This window comes from Peromyscus maniculatus, chromosome 8 (genome assembly GCF_049852395.1).
Source record: "Peromyscus maniculatus bairdii isolate BWxNUB_F1_BW_parent chromosome 8, HU_Pman_BW_mat_3.1, whole genome shotgun sequence".
NCBI lineage: Eukaryota > Metazoa > Chordata > Mammalia > Rodentia > Cricetidae > Peromyscus > Peromyscus maniculatus.
This window is the reverse complement of record NC_134859.1, coordinates 1900361-1921626: the sequence shown is the minus strand read 5'-3', so window position 1 is coordinate 1921626 and position 21266 is coordinate 1900361. Positions and strand designations below refer to the sequence as shown.

Below are 21266 nucleotides of genomic sequence, written 5' to 3'. Positions count from 1 at the left end.
GGCCTCTCTTGCCTCTGCCAGGTTTGTGTGCGGGTCCCTTGGGCCATGTTTGTTGTATTTGATCCCTGAAGCCTTTCTTGAAGCACTGCTACTCTAAGCCACACAGTTTTTCTCATGCTTATTAAATATCTGTGCTTGGTGCTGGGGACATGGGCTTGATTTATGGCAGCCAATTTATGGTTAAAACATACATACACACAAACACCGGCAAGGGGAGTTTATCTTAAGTAGAAGTGACTTTAATCACACAGTATATCATTTGAAGTTAGATGTCACTCATGACAATAGAAACAAGTGACAATGAAGGTGTGCAGGACATGTGGCAGGAAGTCCTGTGACACTGTGGACTTCTTCTGCTAATGTCATGGCAAGGCTCACTCTCCTCTCTGTTCAACCCAAAGATTGGTGTGAGGTCCCAGCAAGGCAGCTGCCCTGAGACACTGAGTGTGGTGGGTCAGGATGAGATATCTCCTGTGCAGGGCAAGGCTACAGCACTGGCTGTGGGCAGCAATGGGTTGTAGAGACCCTGGAGGGCACTTTTCACTCTTGGGAAAAGAGATGAGAAAATGAGCGTGAACCTTAGGTGTTGGGCTGGAAGTTAGAAGTGGTAGGTACATTTGTGTTCTTTGATATTTATAAATAAACACAGATGTATCTATCTGAATATAGATGTATTTGATATCTCTTAATACAGAGAGATGTAAATGTTTGTATGTGTTAAATGCAAACACATAATAGCACATCCTAGCTCTGTGCACAGAGAAGGCCTGGAAGAGTGACCACAGCAAGCATTCAGTTCCTGAATAGGGCAGGAGAAGGTGGACCTGAAATGTATGATTAGAGGAGAACACCAAACTAGGAGTCGTGGTCACATAGAGACAGTCTTCACCAAAGAAATGACAGTCATAGGTGCAACCACTTGAACAAAGCAGGAAGTTATGAGACTGTACTATAAATTGGTAATATATGCTGGCTATTCATTTTCTTACAGTTCGATATACCTCTAATATAGACGGTCCCCAATTTATGATTCTGCTTATGAGTTTCCAGCTGTACAGGAGTGTAAAAGCAACACATATAAAATAGAAAGCATGCTTTGAATTTTTATCTTTTCCTGAGATATGCAGTCCAGTTCTCTTGTGCAAAGTTAGGTAGCAGCCAGGCACCGCCACTCGCAGTTAGTGCCAGGATTACCAGGAGATGATGGATATGCTGCCATAGCACTGTGCCACTGTGATGCTCTGCAGGTTGGAGTATTGCTTAATGCACTTTGAACTTAACAGTAGTTTTTAATTTACAATTAATATTCAAGACATAAGTTGTAACTATAGATAGAATGATCATCTTCCTGCCAAACTATGTCACCCCAGTCTTACCTCAAGGATACAGTCCCCAAACCCAAACTGCGGGTTCTTCTGGAAGTAGCCTGCAGTCCTTAAAATTCAGGGAAAGAAAAGTCAAGAAAGACTGAGAAACTGTTTTAGATTGAAGGCACATGAAAAGATTTAACTGCTGAGTCACATGGGACACTGCTTTGGATCCTTTTGCTGTTTGGACAGTTTGGAACTTGGGTGGATTGTGGATTGATGGTGGTGGCTTACAGCCTTGATCTCAGTACCGATCCCTATGCTGTGGTCTGGGAAAGGTGATCTGTGTATAGGAGCATGCACACCAGCGTTCTTAAAGAGATACTGTATCGGAAATTGTCAGAGAGAGTTTGGGGAAAATGTTCTGTGAATTTGAAACTATTTCAAATGTTTTGAGAAATAGCAAAACAATTTTTTTTAGATATATCCATTACTAGAGAAATTATTTCCTTTCAAAACTATACAGCTAAGACTTTAACATAACTCATATTTTTTAACCTACAGACTGAAAACATTTGAGCATCGCCCTAGGAAAATACATGCCCGGCTGTTGTTTTCACTGTTCTTTTTGCAAAGTACTATAAAAATGTAAGCCCCAGAGCCAAGCTTATTATGTGGGAATCTTGGCCTCCACTTGTGAGATATGCTATCTCTAACAAAATGTTTGATTTTCCTTAGGCCTCAGTTTTCCTATCTGTAAATTGGGTTGGTAATGGTGAACTCACAAGTCTACCAACAGTCTGATTGATAAATAAATAAATGAATTACTTAGACTCAGCACATAGTAGGCACTAAATAAAGTGTTGCTGCTTCATAAAAAGTTAAAATGCTCTTATAAATCATCACATTGTGATCTCTCATCAAGAGCAGAGAGAGGATGACTTCTGCTCTTAAAGCTGTCGCTAGCTAAAGCCTGGAACTGAGGACTGTTCTAAGGAAAGCAGGCAGTGCAGTGCGGTAAAAAAAAAAAAAAAAGACCTTTGGCTTTGGAGAGCTGCAGCTTTGGTTCAATTTCAAGCCTGCTTATGACCCTGGGCTTGATTCGTCAGTGTCTGTGATGTTCCAGTCACGATAGAGGTCAGCAGGACTGCTGGGATAGCATGAAGTCGTACGTGCAGAGCACCAGATGAAGTCCCCAGCTAAACAGCAGTGACTCCCTGTTACACATTTGGAAGGACAGGAATGTTTTATCTGGAGAATGGGCCCAGAGAAGGGACAGTGGCAGAAGGTTTGCTTGAGGGCGTATGAGCAGTGTGATAGACGCCTCCGTGCGCTCTGAGGTTTAGACTCCCTGGGCAGCTCCTGTGGCTTCAGAGGGAAGTTGACAAGAAGCATGTCATGTGTTGTAATCCTGTTTTCCAGAGATGGGGGAAGAGGGTAGATGGCAATCTTTGTAGGACAGCGTGCTGAGTGCACGCTAGCCTCGGAACCAGAGGCAAAGGACAGGACACTTCATCCAGACCCAAGTGTGTCATCAGAAGATGTGCTTGTTCTGGACGCAAAATGTAAACCTTGCTTTAGTCCACAAAGGGCCATGCTGTGTGTGTAACTAAAATATATCTGCATTTTCTCTTAAAGAGAAATGTGCTTCCTTTAGAGGCTTTTTTATTCATCTTCCATTAGTGGTGCCTCGTCAGCAGGGACCGTGTTGTCAAGCCATTTTCTCATGGTTTCTTCCAGTTTAGTCCCTTACCTTGGTTTGTGCCCAAGTTAAAAACTCAGGCAACAAGACTACATGGACTACAGCTCCTGGGCCACTGTCCTTCATTTGATGGTCATTATGGGAGCTCTATGCAAAGGCATATAGTTTGAACCCTTAAAATGGGAGTATTGTGTCTGCCAGCATGTATTTAGTGTATATGGAAACAGACTTGTTCCGCGTTGCCTGGAATTTCCGTCGTAGACATTTCCTGTCAGAGTGCCCCTTGCTTGCGTGAGCAGCAGCCTGTGCCTTGCAGGAAAGGTGTTCCTGTTGTGAAATGAAACTCCAGGTCATACTGATTGAATCTGTTAGGAAGTATGCATACGATGTTGGTGGTATTGCTTTGTACTTGGGAGGACCATTCTCCTTTAAAAAAAAAAAAAAAATGGTGATTTCAGCCGACTAGTGGCACAAAGGCAAACTGCTGGGTTCTGAATGGCCAGGGAAGCAACTGCTTTTGCAGTGCATTCCTGACTACCAAGTCTTGGCTCTGCCAGGGATAGCCCTGTACAGCAAACAGCTCCAACAAAGGAATATGGGAGTGAAGGGACACTTTCCACCCAGATGTGCTGGTAACGTGTTTATTCAGTGTGATATCTCTGCTGAAATAAAACCGCTTCCTTTTCTGTCGTTTGTGTAGCTGGAGAATTTTACGAGCAATACATGTGCTTGTCTGGCCGATTTAAAGTATTCCACAGCCCAAGGCTTTGCTTATAGAGAGCCTAGAAGAGACTGCAGACAGCATTTCATCTTCCTGTTATCAGCAGAGGTTTCTTTTTAACAGCTAGAGATTTTATTTTTAACTGCTTGACTCAGTACTCGTCAGATGATTGGGACCATCTAGCTGCAGATCGAGCAGCCAGTGCGGGGGAAGCTGGAATGGCAAAGGGAAGGGGGATGGCTGGGAAAGGGGGTGGGATCTTAAGAGTCGTGCCTCGAAGGCTCTGTCTCCTCCCAATGTGGAAGAGAGTTAAGGGCTCCCACCCGCTGGAGTGTGTCTGCAGGTCAAGCTGGGGACTCCAAGAGAATGGCTGCCTTCTGCCACTTAGAGACGTGATTGCCCTGTGGTTAGTGTGCTGTGAGGAGGGAGCAGGATCAGAGGATTCTGTGTTTTCTGCTGTCCTGCAAATCGAGCTTCTCTCCCGCTGGATGCTGCCTGTCTCCGGAAGCCTCTCACCATGATCGATAGCTCCAAGAAGCAGCAACAGGGCTTCCCAGAGATTTTAACTGCTGAGGATTTCGAGCCTTTCAAAGAAAAGGAATGCCTTGAGGGGAGCAACCAGAAAAGTCTCAAGGAAGGTTAGTCTGTCTCTGGACAGGGGCAGGATGGCCATGTTCCTGTTCCTGTCACCTTGCTGGCCACCCGGCATGTCTGTCTGCTTTCTGTTCACTGTGACCCTTACACTGTCAAAGTTCTGTGTGGTGACAGGAAACGACATGAGTGGTTTGCAATAATTGGTACTAATACGGGCACTCAGGAAGCTGGTGCTTGTTTAAGTTAAATTTGTACAGATTTGTTTGTGCATTTTCCCCAATTTGGGGGTTTTCTCCCCTCCCCTCCCCCGACCCGTATCCTATGATTTTTTTTGGGGGGGGGAGAGGCAATTTCCTTTTTATTATTAATCAGAACATTGCTTCATTTGTGTTTACAATCACCTAATTCCAGGAAAACTAATTATTACCAATTAACATGTTGACTTTTTGTTGTTTAGCAGCAGGAAGGTAGCTGGCTCTTTCTTACTTGAGTCCTGAAATGATGGGTCAACTGTGTGTGCATTGTAAGCATTTTTGTTTTAAAAAGCACTTTGCATAGTTCAATTTTATTTTTTTTTAAGCAAGCAAATGAGCTTTTGCATGCTTGCTGTTGGTTACACTTGTGAGCGAGCACTGCACTGATTAAGAAGATGGCCAGGGATCTGGGAAGTGCTGCTCCTGTTCGCACAGCGCTCTTCTCTGTTCCGGCTGAGAGCAGGCTGTGGCTGAGGAAGAACAGGATTCCTCCATTTGAGACCTGAGTGCCACTGATCCCAATTTTAAAACTGGTTTTCTGGTCCTCTGGGAGGCTTTTCCTTCTCTGCTCTCAGTTCTGTCTGCAGACCCCTCCTGTCGTCTCCAGTTCCTGTTCCTCCTCCGGAGAGCCAGCCTGTGAGAGACCGCATACTGGGGGCTGCTTCCATCCTTTTTCTCTCGGTAGTCAAGAGTGTGGAAATGTGATGATGGAATGTATAGATTGCAAAAGATGATAAGAAACAATTCTTGGACTTGCTGGAATTGAACTGCCTTTGGGAACGGGTAGAAAAACACCTAGGTCACAACAGATAGCACACAGTGAAATATAAGGAACTGCTGCTGAGAACCGAACCATACGTGCACTCTGCTCATGTACAACATGTGCTACTGCAGATTGTTAAAAATCAGTGCCAAGTGAGTTTTTAGGATACATGGAAACTCGTGGAGAGGGGTGGGGGTGGGGTTAAAGTTTTTAAATCATGCATTGGTAAACAAGTTTAAGAATTTGCTTTGGATCATTTAAATCAGGACGTTTAAATGTCAGCTCCTTTTAATGTCATATATTTAAAAAAACTTGGTGTGCTTGTAAGATCAGGCAAGTTAAGTGAAGTAGAAATAAAAAGATGTCAGAACCACTGACTGATTTAAAGGACTTAGTAAGCAAGGGTCAAAAATAGGAAGACAAGGACTACAGGTATGGAGCATGTGCCTAACACATGTAAGTTCCAGCTTCAATTCCCAATACCAACCATACATACATACATAGATACCTACATACATGTGTACATGATAGAAGGATGGTGAGCTGATTGATTACATAATTAAAATCTCCTTGGCAATCCTGGAGGTTATGCAATGCAGTAAACAGTGCAGTATTAAAAGAGCAACAATGGGCTGTGAGTGACAGGTGTCTAGGTCCAAGCCCAAATGCAGCACTACTTTTGTGACCCTGGATGTGTTCACTGCTCTGCCCTATAATTCCCTCACTTGCACCATGAAGAGGAAAGGGATCCATGTCTTCTGTGTGCATGGGAGGCCGGACACAGCATCAGTTTCACATTTGCTCCTGACCCACTTGTAAACCCTGCATTATTGTGTGCCTCGACGCAGAAGTTCAAGTTGAAGAGCCAACATACCTTTTCCTCATAAAGGAATGGCCTGTTTGTTCATACATGTAAATTCATAAAGAAATGGCCTGTTTGTTCATACATGTAAATTCATAAAGAGGTGGGGGAGAGGACCTCGTGTTTCAAGAGATTCCACAGAAAGCACTGAGAGTGAAATTCACATCTCACTGGAATTGCATGGAATTCGGTTTTGACATGTTTACTTAACGGATCATGTTTTTCCACTCATTTTTCAGTAATAGGCGATGAGAGTAAAATAATACAGCCAAATGAAGGGCGGGCTACTTCCTCAGACCTGGATTTAGTCAGAAAAGAACAATGATTTTTTTTTTTAATTCCTTGATTTGGGTCATATGAAAATAACTTGTTCCTATGAAAAACTGAACCCTGAAATTCAGTATGCCCCAGTATGAAATTCAGCTTCAGGTGCAATATAAGGTGAGTGCAGTGTATTGACTGACTATAACCTGGGAGCCAAGTGGTGTCCTCTTATACATCAGCAGCAGTGTTTTGTGAGCAAGAGTTACTCAGATGCCTTAGATTGACTTACTGAAAATGCCTTCAGGACTAAGTGGATCCAGTGCTGTTTTGGCAAAAGAGGTAAATCTATAAACGACTATTAATAATGCCTAATGGTTTATCTTCATAAATGACTTTTAATAATGCCTAATAGTTTATCTTCATGTGTTAAGAGGCACTTACTAATTTATTTATGATATTTGCATCAACACTGTTGGATTTTTCTACTCATTGTTCAGAAAGTTGCATTTGTTTCTTTGAAGACCAACCCATAGAATTTTTTAAACACCTGTATCATAAAATCCTAAGTTTCTAGGCAATGAATAGTAGTCCATCTGATTCTAGTGGCAGCCACCAGCCTGGTCCCTCAGGTGCTGCTGACATGTTGTCTGCCTCTCAGGTGACCACTTTCTTGCTTGCTTGTATTGAAGTTTTTTCCAGTCCCAAAGCTGTTGACAAGTGCTAATTGGCTAAAATTAATACAGGGCTACTGGGGTTGGGGTTCAGATTTTGTCAGCAAATAATCAAAGGTTTAAGGCTCAGTGGGTGAAGGTGCTTGCCACTAAGACTGACCACATGGGTTCAATTCCTGGGACCCATGTGGTGGAAGAGAACTGACTCCTACAAGCTGTCTTTTAACCTCTGTACTCATGCCATCATACACACACACACACACACACACACACACACACACACATGCACATACAACTTTATAGAATTTTTGCGATACAAAAGTTTAGTAATGTGTAGAACAGTTGAAGCTCTACATCCATCTCATCCAGGGTCCTGCACATGTTTAATAAGTGAGTCACACCCCCACCCAAAGGAAGAAGTTACCCATTGGTAGTTGGCTGTAGATAGCAGGGAATCAGTTGGACAGCAGAAGATACCACCACACTCTGATAATGGTTAGCATTGTGGAAACGTTTTGGTAACTCCTAGTCAGTATGTATGGTTGGAGAATTCTGCTCCTTTCTGCTCTGAGGAGCAGCAATCATCATGAATTCCCTGAACAGAGTTAAAGTAGAGCACTCTTTACACCAGTTCCCTCTGTGAGAGCAGCTATGAAGAATCTCACCTTCTACCTCATCCACAAGGGCCTTGAGCATTTTCTAATTATGCTCAGAAAACATGAGCTTAAATTTAACAGAGTTCTACATCATGACAACAGAAGAATTGTTCCTATGAATTTCCAGGAATGGGGTTCTTTAATCCAGATCAGTCTTATAATGAGTGGCCCTTGACATGAATGAGAGAGTGTATTCATCCAAGGCAAAGTGGTAGTACTTATAGTAAACAGGAAAAAGTAGAATTTGAGATGAAGAACTCACTGTTATTGAAAATTAAGTACCCAAGAAAGAAAGCTGGATTGTGTATTTGGCTGAAAATGCCTTCACGACCCTCTGCATCTCACTCGGCAGGCCCAGCAAGGAGCTGGCATATCCTAAGGCAGCTGTCCTCTGACAGTGACCGAGTGTCTAGGCCCTTTCACTGGACTCAGCCTTTGGTACTGGGGGTGAGGAGGAGTTTCAAACCTGAGGGAACTGCTAGGTGAAGTGTGAGTCTGTGGCAGTTTGCTGAGGGAGCAGGCGATGCTGTACTGGAACATTAGATTTGTTTAAGGAAAGAAAGACTATTTGTCTGAGATATTCTAGGGAATCCAATCCAGAGAAAGAATAATCAAAATAACTAGCATTGCCAAAACACACAGCTTTTATGTGGCATAAATGAACTCATATGAAATTCTACCTGTGTTTATCTGTCAGCCAATTCAGTAGTTCATACTTGCATTCCCAGCTGCTCCAAGGCTGAGGCAGAAGGATCATAGGAGTCCAAAGTTTCAAGACCAACCTGGACAGCATGGTAACACTACCTTCTCAAAAAGGGGGCAAGGAGTTAATTAAATAAAAATTTTCAAAAACGCTGTCATGGGGCACAGTCACAGCAAAGTCTACCAAGACAGCATTCCCCAGGGCTCCTGTTCTTCAGCTTTACAGGCCAAAGTCTCTTAACATGTAGTTCCTGTACTCTCTTCTAAAGAAAGTCATTCACACTGGGCATGGTGCCCAGTCCTAAAATCCTAGTACTCAGGTAGCTGAAGCAGGAGGATCCACAAGCCTGGACTCAGTGAGGCTTTGTCTCAAAAAAAAAAAAAAAAAAAAAAAAAAAAAAAAAGTCATTTTTATAGCTGAAAATACTTGATCATCTCCTGCATAGTCCCAGGAACTTATTGGAGTCATTGGCATTTCACCAGAGACCACTGCGTTGAACATCTGTTCTGACATCATGATTAGGCCAAAATGGTTCTTGGAGACACAGTCATCTATCCTGTTTTGTACTTGACCCCAAGTCCTGCATCTCACAGAAATGTTATTACACAGCAGACATTTACTCCTCTTTTTGTGCAGTATGGGAACTGAACATAGGGCCTGTCCATGCTAAACAAGCATTCGAGGACTGAGCTGTATCCCCAGCACTGCAGCAGATATTCAAAGAGTATTACCCACCCACCCCACCTTAAACCATGTATGTTTTGAACTGTTACCTTCACATATGAATTATACATTCAGACTCAATCAGCCCAGTGTCTGGAAGGCACTGCAGGGGTGTGTGAGGGCAAACACTGTTCACCAAGGCATGGCATGATCCTATGTTCAATCCTGTTACAGAAAGAATCACTTTCTATTGCTGGCCCTCTTCTGATCAGTTCATCTGATAGTCTTTACTGTAGATAGCCAGAATACACTATGGATTTCTAATGCTCTTGAGCCCTGGTGAAAGAGACAAATAAATGGCCAGCTTAGACAAGATGGATATGTTTAGTCACTAGAATATGCTACAGAGCCCATTGTGTAGCTAAAGGACATAAATTTTAAAATATCTGTTTTGATTTCTCTGGGAATTTTTACTTCTTTGTTTTCTGTCTCCACTCTACTAATTGAAAGTACAATACGTGTGAACTATCATTAAATTCATGTTTAATACATAAGCTTAAAAAATATGGTTTCATATTCAAGTGACTTAACATATGAATGAAGAAAAAATCTCTTTCCCAGACATGATTCACTATTTTTAAATGGGTATATGCTACTTTTGAGATGAAATTATACAGTCTAATGTAGTGGGTAGCCATTCCAGCTTTGACCTGGAAGTCCCAACCCCCATTGAGGCTTCAAGGCGGGGCCGAGAGAGGACCCTGAAGACCTGAAATCCGGATGCACCAGCTCTCTTGGTTCCTGGACCCTGGACGCTGGAGGTCGACGAGCAGAGTTCTCCAGAGAACACCGCCGGACTGTGCTACACCTTTCCCACACCCTGTTACCTATCCCTTCACTTGTAAGTTACCCCATAAAGTAAACCTCCCTTTTAACTATGTGGAGTGGCCTTAATAATTTCACCAATTTCTGGTGCCCAGCGTGGGGCACGAACCCATGACCCTGAGATTAAGAGTCTCATGCTCTACCGACTGAGCTGGCTGTGTTGGAGCCAGCACTCAAGGAGGAGGGGAACGCCTCACTCACAGCAGTCTCACTGGTCTGGAGGCTAAAACTTGCCACGGAACTGATTAGCTCCTTTTCAGGAATGAAACATATAGGTTTTTCCTGGTTTTACGGAACTCTGCAGGCAGTACGCTGCAGCTTCAAGTGCCCGCCAGCTGGGGAGGAAGCTGAGGGTGGGAGCCACCCAGGCCTTTGGAATTTGCCCCACATGAGCAGGTTTATTTTGTGGGGTAACTTATAAGTGAAGGGATAGATTGCAGGGTCTGGGAAAGGTGTAGCGCAGTCCCACGGTGTTCTCTGGAGAACTCTGCTCGATCTACCTCCAGCGTCCAGGGTCCAGGAACAAGAGAGCCGGTGCGTCCAGATCTCAGGTCTTCAGGGTCCTCTCTCAGGCCCACCTTGTAGGCGTGACAGTTACCGAAGCCTCAATGGGGGTTGGAACTTCCAAATCAAAGCTGGAATGGCTACCCACTACAGTCTAATTTTTATTAAAAATCTTGTTTTTGGTTTTGGTTTTTGAGACAGGGTTCTCTGTGTAGCCCTGGCTGTCCTGGAACTCACTCTATAAACCAGGCTGGCCTCCAAATCAAAGAGTTCCACCTGCCTCTGCCTCCTGAGTGCTGGAATTAAAAGGTATGTGTTACCACTGTCCGGCTGAAAATCATGTTATTTAGCAGAAAGAAGTGCCTTCCATATAGGACTGTGGTAGATGTTGTAAACCTCCATAAGCCATGATGTTCTAAAAGTTTATATAGCCTAAAAATTGGGAAACTAAAATGACATTATAAAAGTCCAAACACATGTAAATACACACACACACACACACACACACACACACACACACACACACACACACACAGACACCGGAAGAAAACTACATGTACTTTGGTCCAAATGAGCCAGTAGTCCAGCCTCAGGGATCCAGCCCCTTTTCAGATGCATACAGTTGGTCACCTACCTCCAGATGTCCTCCCCGGGCATCTTATTTCTTATACCACACATGTTCCTCCAGGCTTTCCCATCTCAATGCACATCACTTCTCTTCAGTCAGTGGCTCCAGCCAAGAGTGGCCATGAGAGTGATCTAGATTCCTTCCCTGACCTCATCTTTTACCAAGTCTGTCAGTCCTTCCTCAGAAATGCATTCTGTCCCACAGCACTGCAGCACTGTGGCCCAGGCTTCCAAGGAATCTGCTCAGGTGGAGGCAACTGTGGAGTTGACCTCCCTTCCCTTCCAACAGTCGCAAGAGCCATCATGGTGAGGTGCAGACTTGCTCAGCTGTGCACACTGCTTAGTGCCTCTGGTAGCATTCTGCTGTGTGGGGGAATAGAACCCAATCCCATAGTATCTAGGGCCTGCCCTGACTCCAGGACTTCCCTCTCCTCCCTCCAGCACTGTTCTCTCAGAAGGCCTGTGTTGGCCCCTGGCCTAAGCCACCACAGCATAGCCTCCCTCCCTCAGCCTCCAGGTTCACTGCAGATGTCAGCCACTGCTGCAGGGACCTGCCTGTGCCCACCCTCACACTTCCTTGGGTCATTGTTGTCCATGCCCATCAGCATTATTCCTACAAATACTACCCCTTCTGGACTCCAGGATCTCAGGGGGAAAGAGCTGAGTTTATTCTCTGTGTTTCAAAGCCTGTTCCAGAGCAAGGTGCCATCTCCTGAGGTAGGTCAACAGGGATGTGTGCACGGGCTTCTGGGATTGCCCTGATCCCTTCACCTGAAAAAAGAAAAGGCCATCAGAATCACCCCTTTGTGGTTCTGTGAATCACGTGAAAGTGCAGGTGTGGGACTGGAGATGGAAGGCTGTACCTGTGTCTCCTGTCATCTCACTATGGTAACATGACAGCAGTCTTGTTGAAAAGCTTTAAGAATAGGTATGTTCAGAGCTTTGGGTTTTCAAATATTTCCTAATGGTGGCTTTCCGAGGATATTTGTTTTGAGCAGGAGCTGAAGGGTGAAGAAGGATCAGCTTAGAGTTTGTGTCTTCCATAGCAGCCATCATTTCCCACACCTCTGGAGACTGGAAGCCTAGAGGCCTGGACTTCTGGTGAGGGCTCTCCTCTTGTCTTGCAGTTTTGTCAAGTGGTGCAGAGGGAGAGGAGTTTCTTTTCTTATGAGGACACTAATCCTTCTGACCCCATTCAACATTACCTCCTAAAGGTCCTGTCTCTAGACAGTCACTACCTGCAACACAATGAATTCTTGTTGGCATATATAGCTTTCTGATGACACAAGACTCCCCATGCATGCAGTCAGTGTGGTGAGCAGCATTGGTGAGGGAGATTAGTGCTGTAGCAAAAGCTCAATGTGATAGTATTTTGGTAAACATTCTTTTATGAGCTAAATGTTTTTAAGAAAAATTACCTGTGGAAATGGCTTAATTTCTTGCCTTAATTCTGCTTCTGTCTCTTACTAGTTTATGTATGATGATGTTAAGTAAGTACTTAATTTCTCTGAAAAAGCAAATATCTGTACCCACCTCATGGTGCTACTGGGAAAGAAGATGGGTGATGACAGACAGCTCCCAGTAGCGCCTGCTGTGCAGGAAGTCCTCCATAGTGTCACAGCACTGGGAACCCCACTTTGCTTCCCTTTCAGCTTGGGGGCACAAGCAGACTGCTTTCTAGGCTGTTGACACAAGAGAACACAGGCAGGCAGTTTCCTAGCTGTGTACCATTTCTGAGTAATGAACCTTCCTGTTAGTTAACGTGAATTCATTTCATATCTAGAGATTTGTGGACATGATAAATTCTAGCATCCTTGTTCATTGGCTCAAATTGCACTTATTTGTTTTAATGGAAGAGCACCGCCAGATGACAGTCTATCTTATAATCTAAATACCAATCAGCAATCTTTCTCCTGGTGTACACCCTGCCATTTTAATACCAGAACGGTGACTGATGTGTAAAGGACAGCTGGGTGACCCTTCAGGCCACATACAGCTACTCAATGTGTCACCTGGATCATCAGGGCTGTTAGGATAACACAGATAGTGACATTGTTCAGTTGCCTTTATGCTTTGATTATATTACACACATACGAACATGGATAGATATGAGTCTACAGATATGTAAACATATGCATTTGTATGTTTATATACTATGAGACAGAAGGCTCTCTGCCAGCTCTGTGGTATCTTTCTTATAAGGGCATTAATCCTACTAGATTACCTCACCACACACCTGACCCCACCAAATGAGAAAAGCCCAGGTCAGGAGCCTTGGTCAGGCTACTTCCCTGGAGCCAGCAGCTTGCTGTCCAGGGAAGTGAATAGAAGCAATATTTCTGTTTTCCTGTTAGTTTCTTGTTGTTGTCTAGAGCACCTTAGATGTTTAAGTTAAAATCTTATAGACAGCTGCACACTTGGGCATTGCAGAGGGATTAAGAGGTAAATGAAGGTTTATCTGGAGCCCACCTTAAGACACACCTCCACCGTGCTTCTCATATAGCATGGAAGTGTTAACTGTTTATAATCTCCAAAGCAAAAAAAAAAAAAAATAAGCATTCTGTTCCCTTGGAACCATGTAGATAAGAAATCTTCACATGAAGAGCCTCATGGTTCTTCAAGTTAAAAATTGGGGTGGGGGGAATCAAATGTTATTCTAGCTTTCTGATCTTTCTTGCATTGGGCAAGTGCATTGATAAGTCTGCTCCTTTGGTGCTTTCTTAGAGCGCTGGGATGCATAGATGCCGCTGTGAGCTTTTTCCCACTGCTTTTTCACCAAGTGAGACAATGTGTATGTCTTTCTGGAATTCTGCCATGGCTAGTGTGATCTCTGCCCTTCCACCACTACCTGAATATCAATCACATTGTCATACAGGATAAGCAGACATTCCTTCCAACTCTGCAAAAAGGGATGAGGAGTCTGTGTGAAGGTATGCTCAGTTTAAAGGAACATGCCCCATTTTTAGCAGTCTGTTTCCATGACAACAGAGGCAGCAGCCAACCAGAGAGTTCTCAAAGCTCCTGTAAATTTCCAGTCCTTCGTAGTGAAAACATTGTCTTCCTGCCCTGGTACCACAGAAGAGTGCAGGGAACCAGCAGGGCCTGGAGTAGCATTTCAGCTGGCTGCAGTTGGGCTAAGTGCTGTTAGAAGGCAAATGCTGCACTGTGGGACTTCCGCCCTCACCAGCATGTGCTTGTAAGGATGCAGCAGAGGGCACTGCCCTGCCCTGCAGCGCTGAAGAAGAAGGCATGACGTGCCGGCCACCCCTCTAAGCTTTCTTTGGATCCTCATCTGCACAGCATTTTAGTTACTGTCATGTTGTTGCTCCTGTTTTCATCAGGAAAGAGTCATAAAAATCCTGGGGCAGATGCTGTGTGTGCTCGTGGCTGAGCCCTGGGTCTTTGGGCGCCCTCTGCAGTCGCTCTCAGGCAGCACAAACAGCAGCACAGCTTCCAGGGTGAACTGCCGCTGGCTTCTGTTTTGTGGATTGGTTTGGTTTGGTTTTCCTCTCTTTGCATTACATTTTAAAAATTACTTGAAGAAAGCCGGGTGGTAGTGTCGCACGCCTTTAATCCCAGCACTCGGGAGGCAGAGGCAGGCGGATCTCTGTGAGTTTGAGGCCAGCTTGGTCTACAGAGTGAGTTCCAGGACAGCCAGAGCTACATAGTGAGACCTTATCTCAAAAAAAGAAAAAAAAAATGTGTTAAGGTGAAATTCACTTATTATTAAATTAACCATTTTAAAGGAATCAATTCAATAATATTTTGTACATTTAATGATTGCTACAGTGTAGGCTCAAAGAAATTTCATCACCTCAAAAGAACACCCAACACAATCAGCAGCTGCTCCCAGGTCCAGTCCTGGCAGCCAACAGTCTGTACACTGTTTCTAGATTCGCCTGTTTTGGATACTTCTTATAAGTGAAATAATGTGTCCTATTTTGTGTCTGTCTTCTTTCACATACCATGTTCTCCAGGCTCATCCACACTCAGGTTTATTTTTAAGAGTCTCTCTCTCTCTGTCTCTCTGTCTCTCTGTCTCTCTCTCTCTCTCTCTGTGTGTGTGTGTGTGTGTGTGTGTGTGTGTGTGTGTGTGTGTATGAGAATTCACACTCACATGTGAGTGCAGGTACCAGCAAAGTCCAGGAGAGTATCAGACCCCAGGAGCTAGAATTACGGGGGAGTGTGACCCACACAGCATGCATGCTAGGAACTAAACTTAGGCCTTGTGTGAGAGCGGCAGGTGCTCTTAACCGCTGCGCGATCTCTTCCACTGCTCACCCTCATTTGGTCTGTGTCAATACATAATTCCTCTCTGGGACTGAATAGTACTCCGTTTCCAGTATAGACTCCAGATAGCTGTGAGCAACAAGCTGTTGAGGGTATAGTTACTGTGAACATGTGTGTTTGTGAACATGTTTGTGTCTGCATACCTGAGCTCTTTGCGTTTCACTTAGGAATAGAATTAGAAGGGTGTACTTGTTTTTAATAAAGGTGCCATATACAGAACTTTCAAAAGACTCTAATAAATGTTCTTATTTTGTGTCCTTTGGTCTTTTTTTTTTTTTTTTTTTATTTCTGATAGAAATGGCATAGTTCAGAGCCAGTGAGTAACTTTCTCACCAGAGCTGCTGCCTTATTATCTGGAGCACTTAAGTGATAGATGGCATTGTTTCTCTTTCATCTTTTCCGATTGTGTATGAGTAAGTACTTCATGCTTCCTTCACTGACCTCGAAGCTGACCTTCCTGTCATCCTTCTCACTCTCAACACTGAACCTTTTTTCCTACCTCTCTGAGAAAATACAAGTTATCACCCCAGAACTCTGTGACTTTCCCAGACCAGAGCTGGGAGCCTCCTGCAGATCCAGCCTTCCTGTGGTACAGTAACCCCTCACAGAGGCTGTCCTTGGGTGTCTGTCCCTTGCTCCTTTGCCCCCTCCAGTCTAACTTCCACCAAGTGGCTCCTGTGTGTGTGGAAGTGGCAGCACCCGACACCCCTACTCCGTCCTTCCTCTGATGTCCATGCTCTCTTCTTTCTGAATCTGACCCACAAGTGCACTTTGAACTGTTGGTTTTCTTGACAGCCGAGCCCTGAACTCCTTTCTGTTTATGTCTCTGCTTCAACAAATGCCTGTAGCTTCAAATACCACGTTGTTCCCAGTCTCTTGTGCCTGGACCCACAAAACCAACTGCCATCTGACATTTCTGCTTCCTTATCTCACATACGAGCTTCCTAAGGTCTAGCCTGAGCAACTCCTGTCTATAACTAGTCTACCAAATACTCAGGCCTGAGATCATCTCAGAGCAGTTCTGAAGGCGTTAAGGAAATGGTCCCATCAGAGCTCCTGCCCTGGAACATTGCTCTGATTCCCCAAGACCCCTGAGCTTCTCCGTCACATCATCATAGCCCAGGCTGCGGCCCCAGGGCTCTTCAGTCCAGGGCTCCGGCTCGGTGCAGCCCTTACTTCTTACCACTCAGTGAATGTATGTGTTGTTTGGCATGAGGTCACCAGTGTGGTCTGGTGAATGAAGGCAATCTTCGTTTTGGAGTTTATTAAAACATGGTGGTACACATCATGGAACAAGTGGAAAAAGAGTCTTGTGCTTCCTGACACTATATATTGGCACCACATCTGCATGGCAAAATGATCCTATCAGAATGTTATATCCATTATTAGAAATTTAATTGGGCAAGCAGTGGTGGCACACACCTTTAATCCCAGCACTCGGGAGGTAGAGGCAGGCGGATCTCTGTGAGTTTAAGGCCAACCTGTTCTACAGAGAGAGTTCCAAGATAGTCAAGGCTACACAGAGAAACCCTGTCTCAAACAACAAGAAAAAGAAAGAAATTTAATCTACAATTGTATCATTAATATACTCCCAAAATGAATGAAGCTCTTAACTGTGCCAGTTTATAGTAGCAAGAGGCCTTGCTACACAAGTACTAAGTTTTTAAGAAGAAAAGAGCTAGTTTTCATTTTTTTTAAGCCAACTCACAAACTGCATGACTAATACAGTCCCACCCTGTGTGTTTTCTTTGCATACTTTCTATGTACTATTAATAGAATGTTCACATTTTCTGAAGCCATGGGGCTCTCACAGTGGTGACAGAGGACAGGAAGTCTGGGCAGAATGGAATAGCTTTCATAGTTCAACAGATAAATAGGAAACTTCATATAAAATGTGATACATCAAGGTACTAACATCATCACACTCATGGGTCTTCCTCTGGGGCCTGGGCTCAGAAGGAAGCCTCTGAGATAACTTCTTCCCCTGACTGCAAAATAAGCCTTCCTGGCAAAGATATCTGGAGAGATGCTCAAGGTTAACATCCCATACAGAGTATCAGAGGACCTGAGTTTAGTTCCCAGCACCCACGTTGGGTGGCTCATGGCTGCCTGTAACTCCACCTCCAGAGAACTGACACCTCTGGCCTCCATAGGCACCTTCACATATGTATGCCTACCCATACACAGATATATAATTTCAAAATAATAAATCTTGAAATTAAAAATGTAAATGTGGAAATCTGTAAGCATTTTTTTTTAATTTGCGGTTTTGTGCTTGAAGTAATAGTGGAAATAAAAATAGTAACAGCCATCACCATTTTAAACATTTGTTTGCCTTTTCAATATAAAATTTTCACGGTGTGATTTGCCTGTAGCTGATAAAACAATGGTTAAATCTCATTTGGCCACTGAACTGCATGACAGACAGATTAGACGTGGGCCAACTTGACTCACCATGCCCGAGCCCAAAAGATAAAGCAAGTGTGCTTCACTTCTGTGAGCTGTCCGATTTGTAGAATCAGGCCCTGGCTTCATCCTGCTCAAACAACATGTGATATATTTCTGCCAGAGTCAAACCACTTCACACTCTTAATTACTCCAACATCTGTTTGGGAAAAGCTGAAACCAGGATCTGTTCATTGCCCCGCAGGTTCTTCCATCAGAGGATCACCAGTTCCAGGGTGTTATTTCATCCCCTTCTTTGTCTTTGCCCCAGCTCACCACTCTTGGCTAGACTGCTCAGGTTGGGGTTTGTTTCAGGAATCTGCAGTTTGCCTTCTCCTTGTCCTGTAGTTACAGAACATATCCTGACCCCTCCCTGACTGCAGCCAGCTGCTCAGCACCCTTCCTCTCCTCTATCTGTCCTCTTCACACCATAGCAGTTTCCCAGAAAGTGTCGCTTCTACCTTGTTTTTGACATATACAGCTCTCAGGTGTCCTCAGAGTCCCAGCCCAAAGCTATGCTTTGTTTTAGCTTGCTCAGCTCATGCTGTTCTGTGTTATTAATGCATATGAAAAATCATTTTAATCATATCAAATGTAGGAAACATTTCAATATTGGTCATTTTAATTTGAAAAGCTAAAATTTTGTACAGTATTATGTAAATTATATGTAAGGTCTTTTTTGTTAGATATTAATCTTAATTTTATTACCTTAAACTATTTAAGAAGCAAGGGAAAGTAACTAAAAGAAGACACTTTTAATATTGAAACATTTGTCATGTTTATATGACACAAGGTTAATCATTAGTAGATGAGCTAGCTACCTGTTTTCAAAGTAGTGATTAAAATATTTTATGAAAGTAGAGCAAGTTCAAAAGACTTACATTGACACAATTTGGTTTGTGTGTTTTGTAACAAGTATTAAATTGAAATTTCAAAATCTTTCTTCTTATAGAAATGATATGAAAGACCATGAATGCTAGCCCTGAGGAACATGAGACATGGCACCTTAGAGTCAATAAGTAAATTTCCACCTTGAAAAAGTCATTGTGGTCTCATCCATCCACTGTAACTTCAGAACATGATGCCATGTGCACACACTGGCTCCTTTCACTAGCAGTCATGCCGGGGGCAAAGCCCATTGAGATACCTTCTGTCTAGAAATTTAAATTCAGGAAATGAGGGATAAAGCTTATGCACAAAACCCCACCAGAATATCATTATTGCAAGCATTGGAAATAAGTCAGTGATAAATGGTGGCTCTTGAGAGCTATATGGCACCCCCAGCAGACATAACCTTCAGCTACTAATGTAATGCTTATCGTTGTGTAGCCCATTATGAGACTGGCAATGTGTAAAGCAGAGAACCATTGTGTCTCTGGCTGTTAGCGTCCATGGTTTTCACTTTTAGGTCTCTTTCTTTTCCATATTTTCTTGTTGAATGTGACTCAGGGCTCGAACTAGTTGAGAAAAACTTGAACCATGCTTGTGCAAATGGGCTGCATCCTCATCCGCCTCCCTTGACAGGCCTTTGTACACCCCTGAGTGTTGTATGTCTGGAAGTTCACAGTATCTGGATTCACACACTGAGATAGAGGCTTCCAGAGGTGCCCTCCTGCTTGTATGCAGTATACTTTTGTGTGTCAGCATTTCCTTTTCCTTATGGAACAAACGGGTTTAAGGACTTCTCAGGGGACAGGGTTTTGAAATGCTTTCGTTCCTCAAGTTTCCAGAAATAAAGACAACCTCTACAAGGATTCAAATGTGAATTCAGTTTTACTTTCTTAGCTATACTTTTTGCTTTATGAAAGATGTAAGCACACTGTCTTTGTGTTTTGAACTGCTTTCCCACCAGAATTCTGCGTCACATGTATTCTTTTCCCTTCAGTCATTTGCAGGATGGGCATGGAAGGTACTGACTGTCAGGTTGGTCAGCTTACTAATAGCATGAAGGCTGTGGTCTTACGAGCCCATTAGTGCAGGGTGACATCTCAGAGAGGCATAGGATACAGCTCTCAGGTACACTGCACTGACATGAAGCCCTCTCCAGGAAAACAGGCTTCTCGGACACCCATGCCGTCCTAGGACATTATGCTAGGCTGGTATGTAGACTAGGATGGCAGCTAGGGATACAGATCTGCAAAGGGCTGAGGAACATCCAGGGTTCTGGGATTTCTCTTTTACATGGATGGGCCAGCCTTGGTTAATGTAGAGACTCGAGAGAGAGGAAGGGGAACCTGTAGCTAGAGTTGTCCTGGTCCTGCCTGGCCCACGGTAAGGACAAATCTCTCTCACCCACCAGTCCCGCAGCTGCTCAGACCCAACCAAGTAAACACAGAGATTTATGTTGCTTACAAACTGTATGGCCCAACCTCTGCCTCCCAGTGTGGTGCACCTGTCCACTGGCATGTACTCTGTGTTTATTGGTTTCTACTAAGTTGGTGAGTAGAGTACTAAAAGGAAGTTTGCTAATTTTCTAAAATTACTAGTCTGTACTATATGGTACTATATAACTAGTACATTCTAAGAATAGCCTTTACCACATTGTTCTTCACTAATTATGTTTAATATGAACAAATGCCATAGTTGAATTGTAAAATTCACCAAGATTTACAATGTGCTGGGGCATCTCTGTTCCCCACCCTCCATACCCAGTGTTCACCAAGCTCTACAACTGACCTTTACCCCCTGTCTACCTGAGTCTGTATTAGATAATATGTGTCCCATAGTGTCCACCTTTGGGTATAGACAGGGTAGAAGAGCTAGGCAGCCAACAGATATAATATAACTCATTACTTCTAAGTCTACCTCCTCTCCAGTCATGTCCTTTCTAATGTCTTCGCTTCAAAGTCGTTGTCCCATCAACAGTTACTGATGCCTCTCCAGCAATCCCATAAAACAGGGGCCTTAGAGTAGCTTACCTTTGGGGAGTTATATGGGGAGTTTTGAGAGCATCGGTTAAGTCATTTTGTTCCCTTCAGGCCAAATGACCTAGGTTGTCCGAGGGGTTGCTTATTTTCGCCATATAGGAACTGGGTGAAAAACACAGGACTTGGGTATGGTTTTTGTTTTAACAATTGGTGATTGGTGCCTTGTCTCTGTGGTATGAGAAATGTATATCTGCTCTCTGCCTCTAGTTCTTGGCACACAGCTCCTAATGTGGTTTCCTAGGTGACAGGAGGAGGGGGTGAGTAAGCATCTTCTGTCAGCTTTGATCTTAGTCCTCAGTTCCTGACACAGACTGCTCAGTGTTGCCAGTGACAAGAACATCTAGGGTATGCTAGATGATAGGTAACTAGGGCCCCTGATGGCTTCTGGGTACCTTTAGTTCCAGGAAGGCACAGATGGAGTCAGAGAA

General features: G+C 43.8%; 1 protein-coding gene across 2 annotated transcripts in view; it reads left to right on the top strand.

Moving 5' to 3' along the window:
- Mrtfb (myocardin related transcription factor B) overlaps positions 1-21266 on the top strand; it is a 151912-nt gene that overhangs the window by 84602 nt on the left and 46044 nt on the right. Inside the window, exon 1 of one of the 2 annotated variants that reach the window (XM_006983889.4) lies at positions 3991-4368. The exons of the other annotated variant lie outside the window; for it this stretch is intronic. Within the exon in view, the coding sequence (XP_006983951.2) occupies positions 4248-4368 (121 nt within the window). The 5' untranslated portion in view covers positions 3991-4247. Of the gene's footprint in view, positions 1-3990; positions 4369-21266 lie in introns of those variants that run through there. 2 annotated transcript variants of the gene reach the window in all.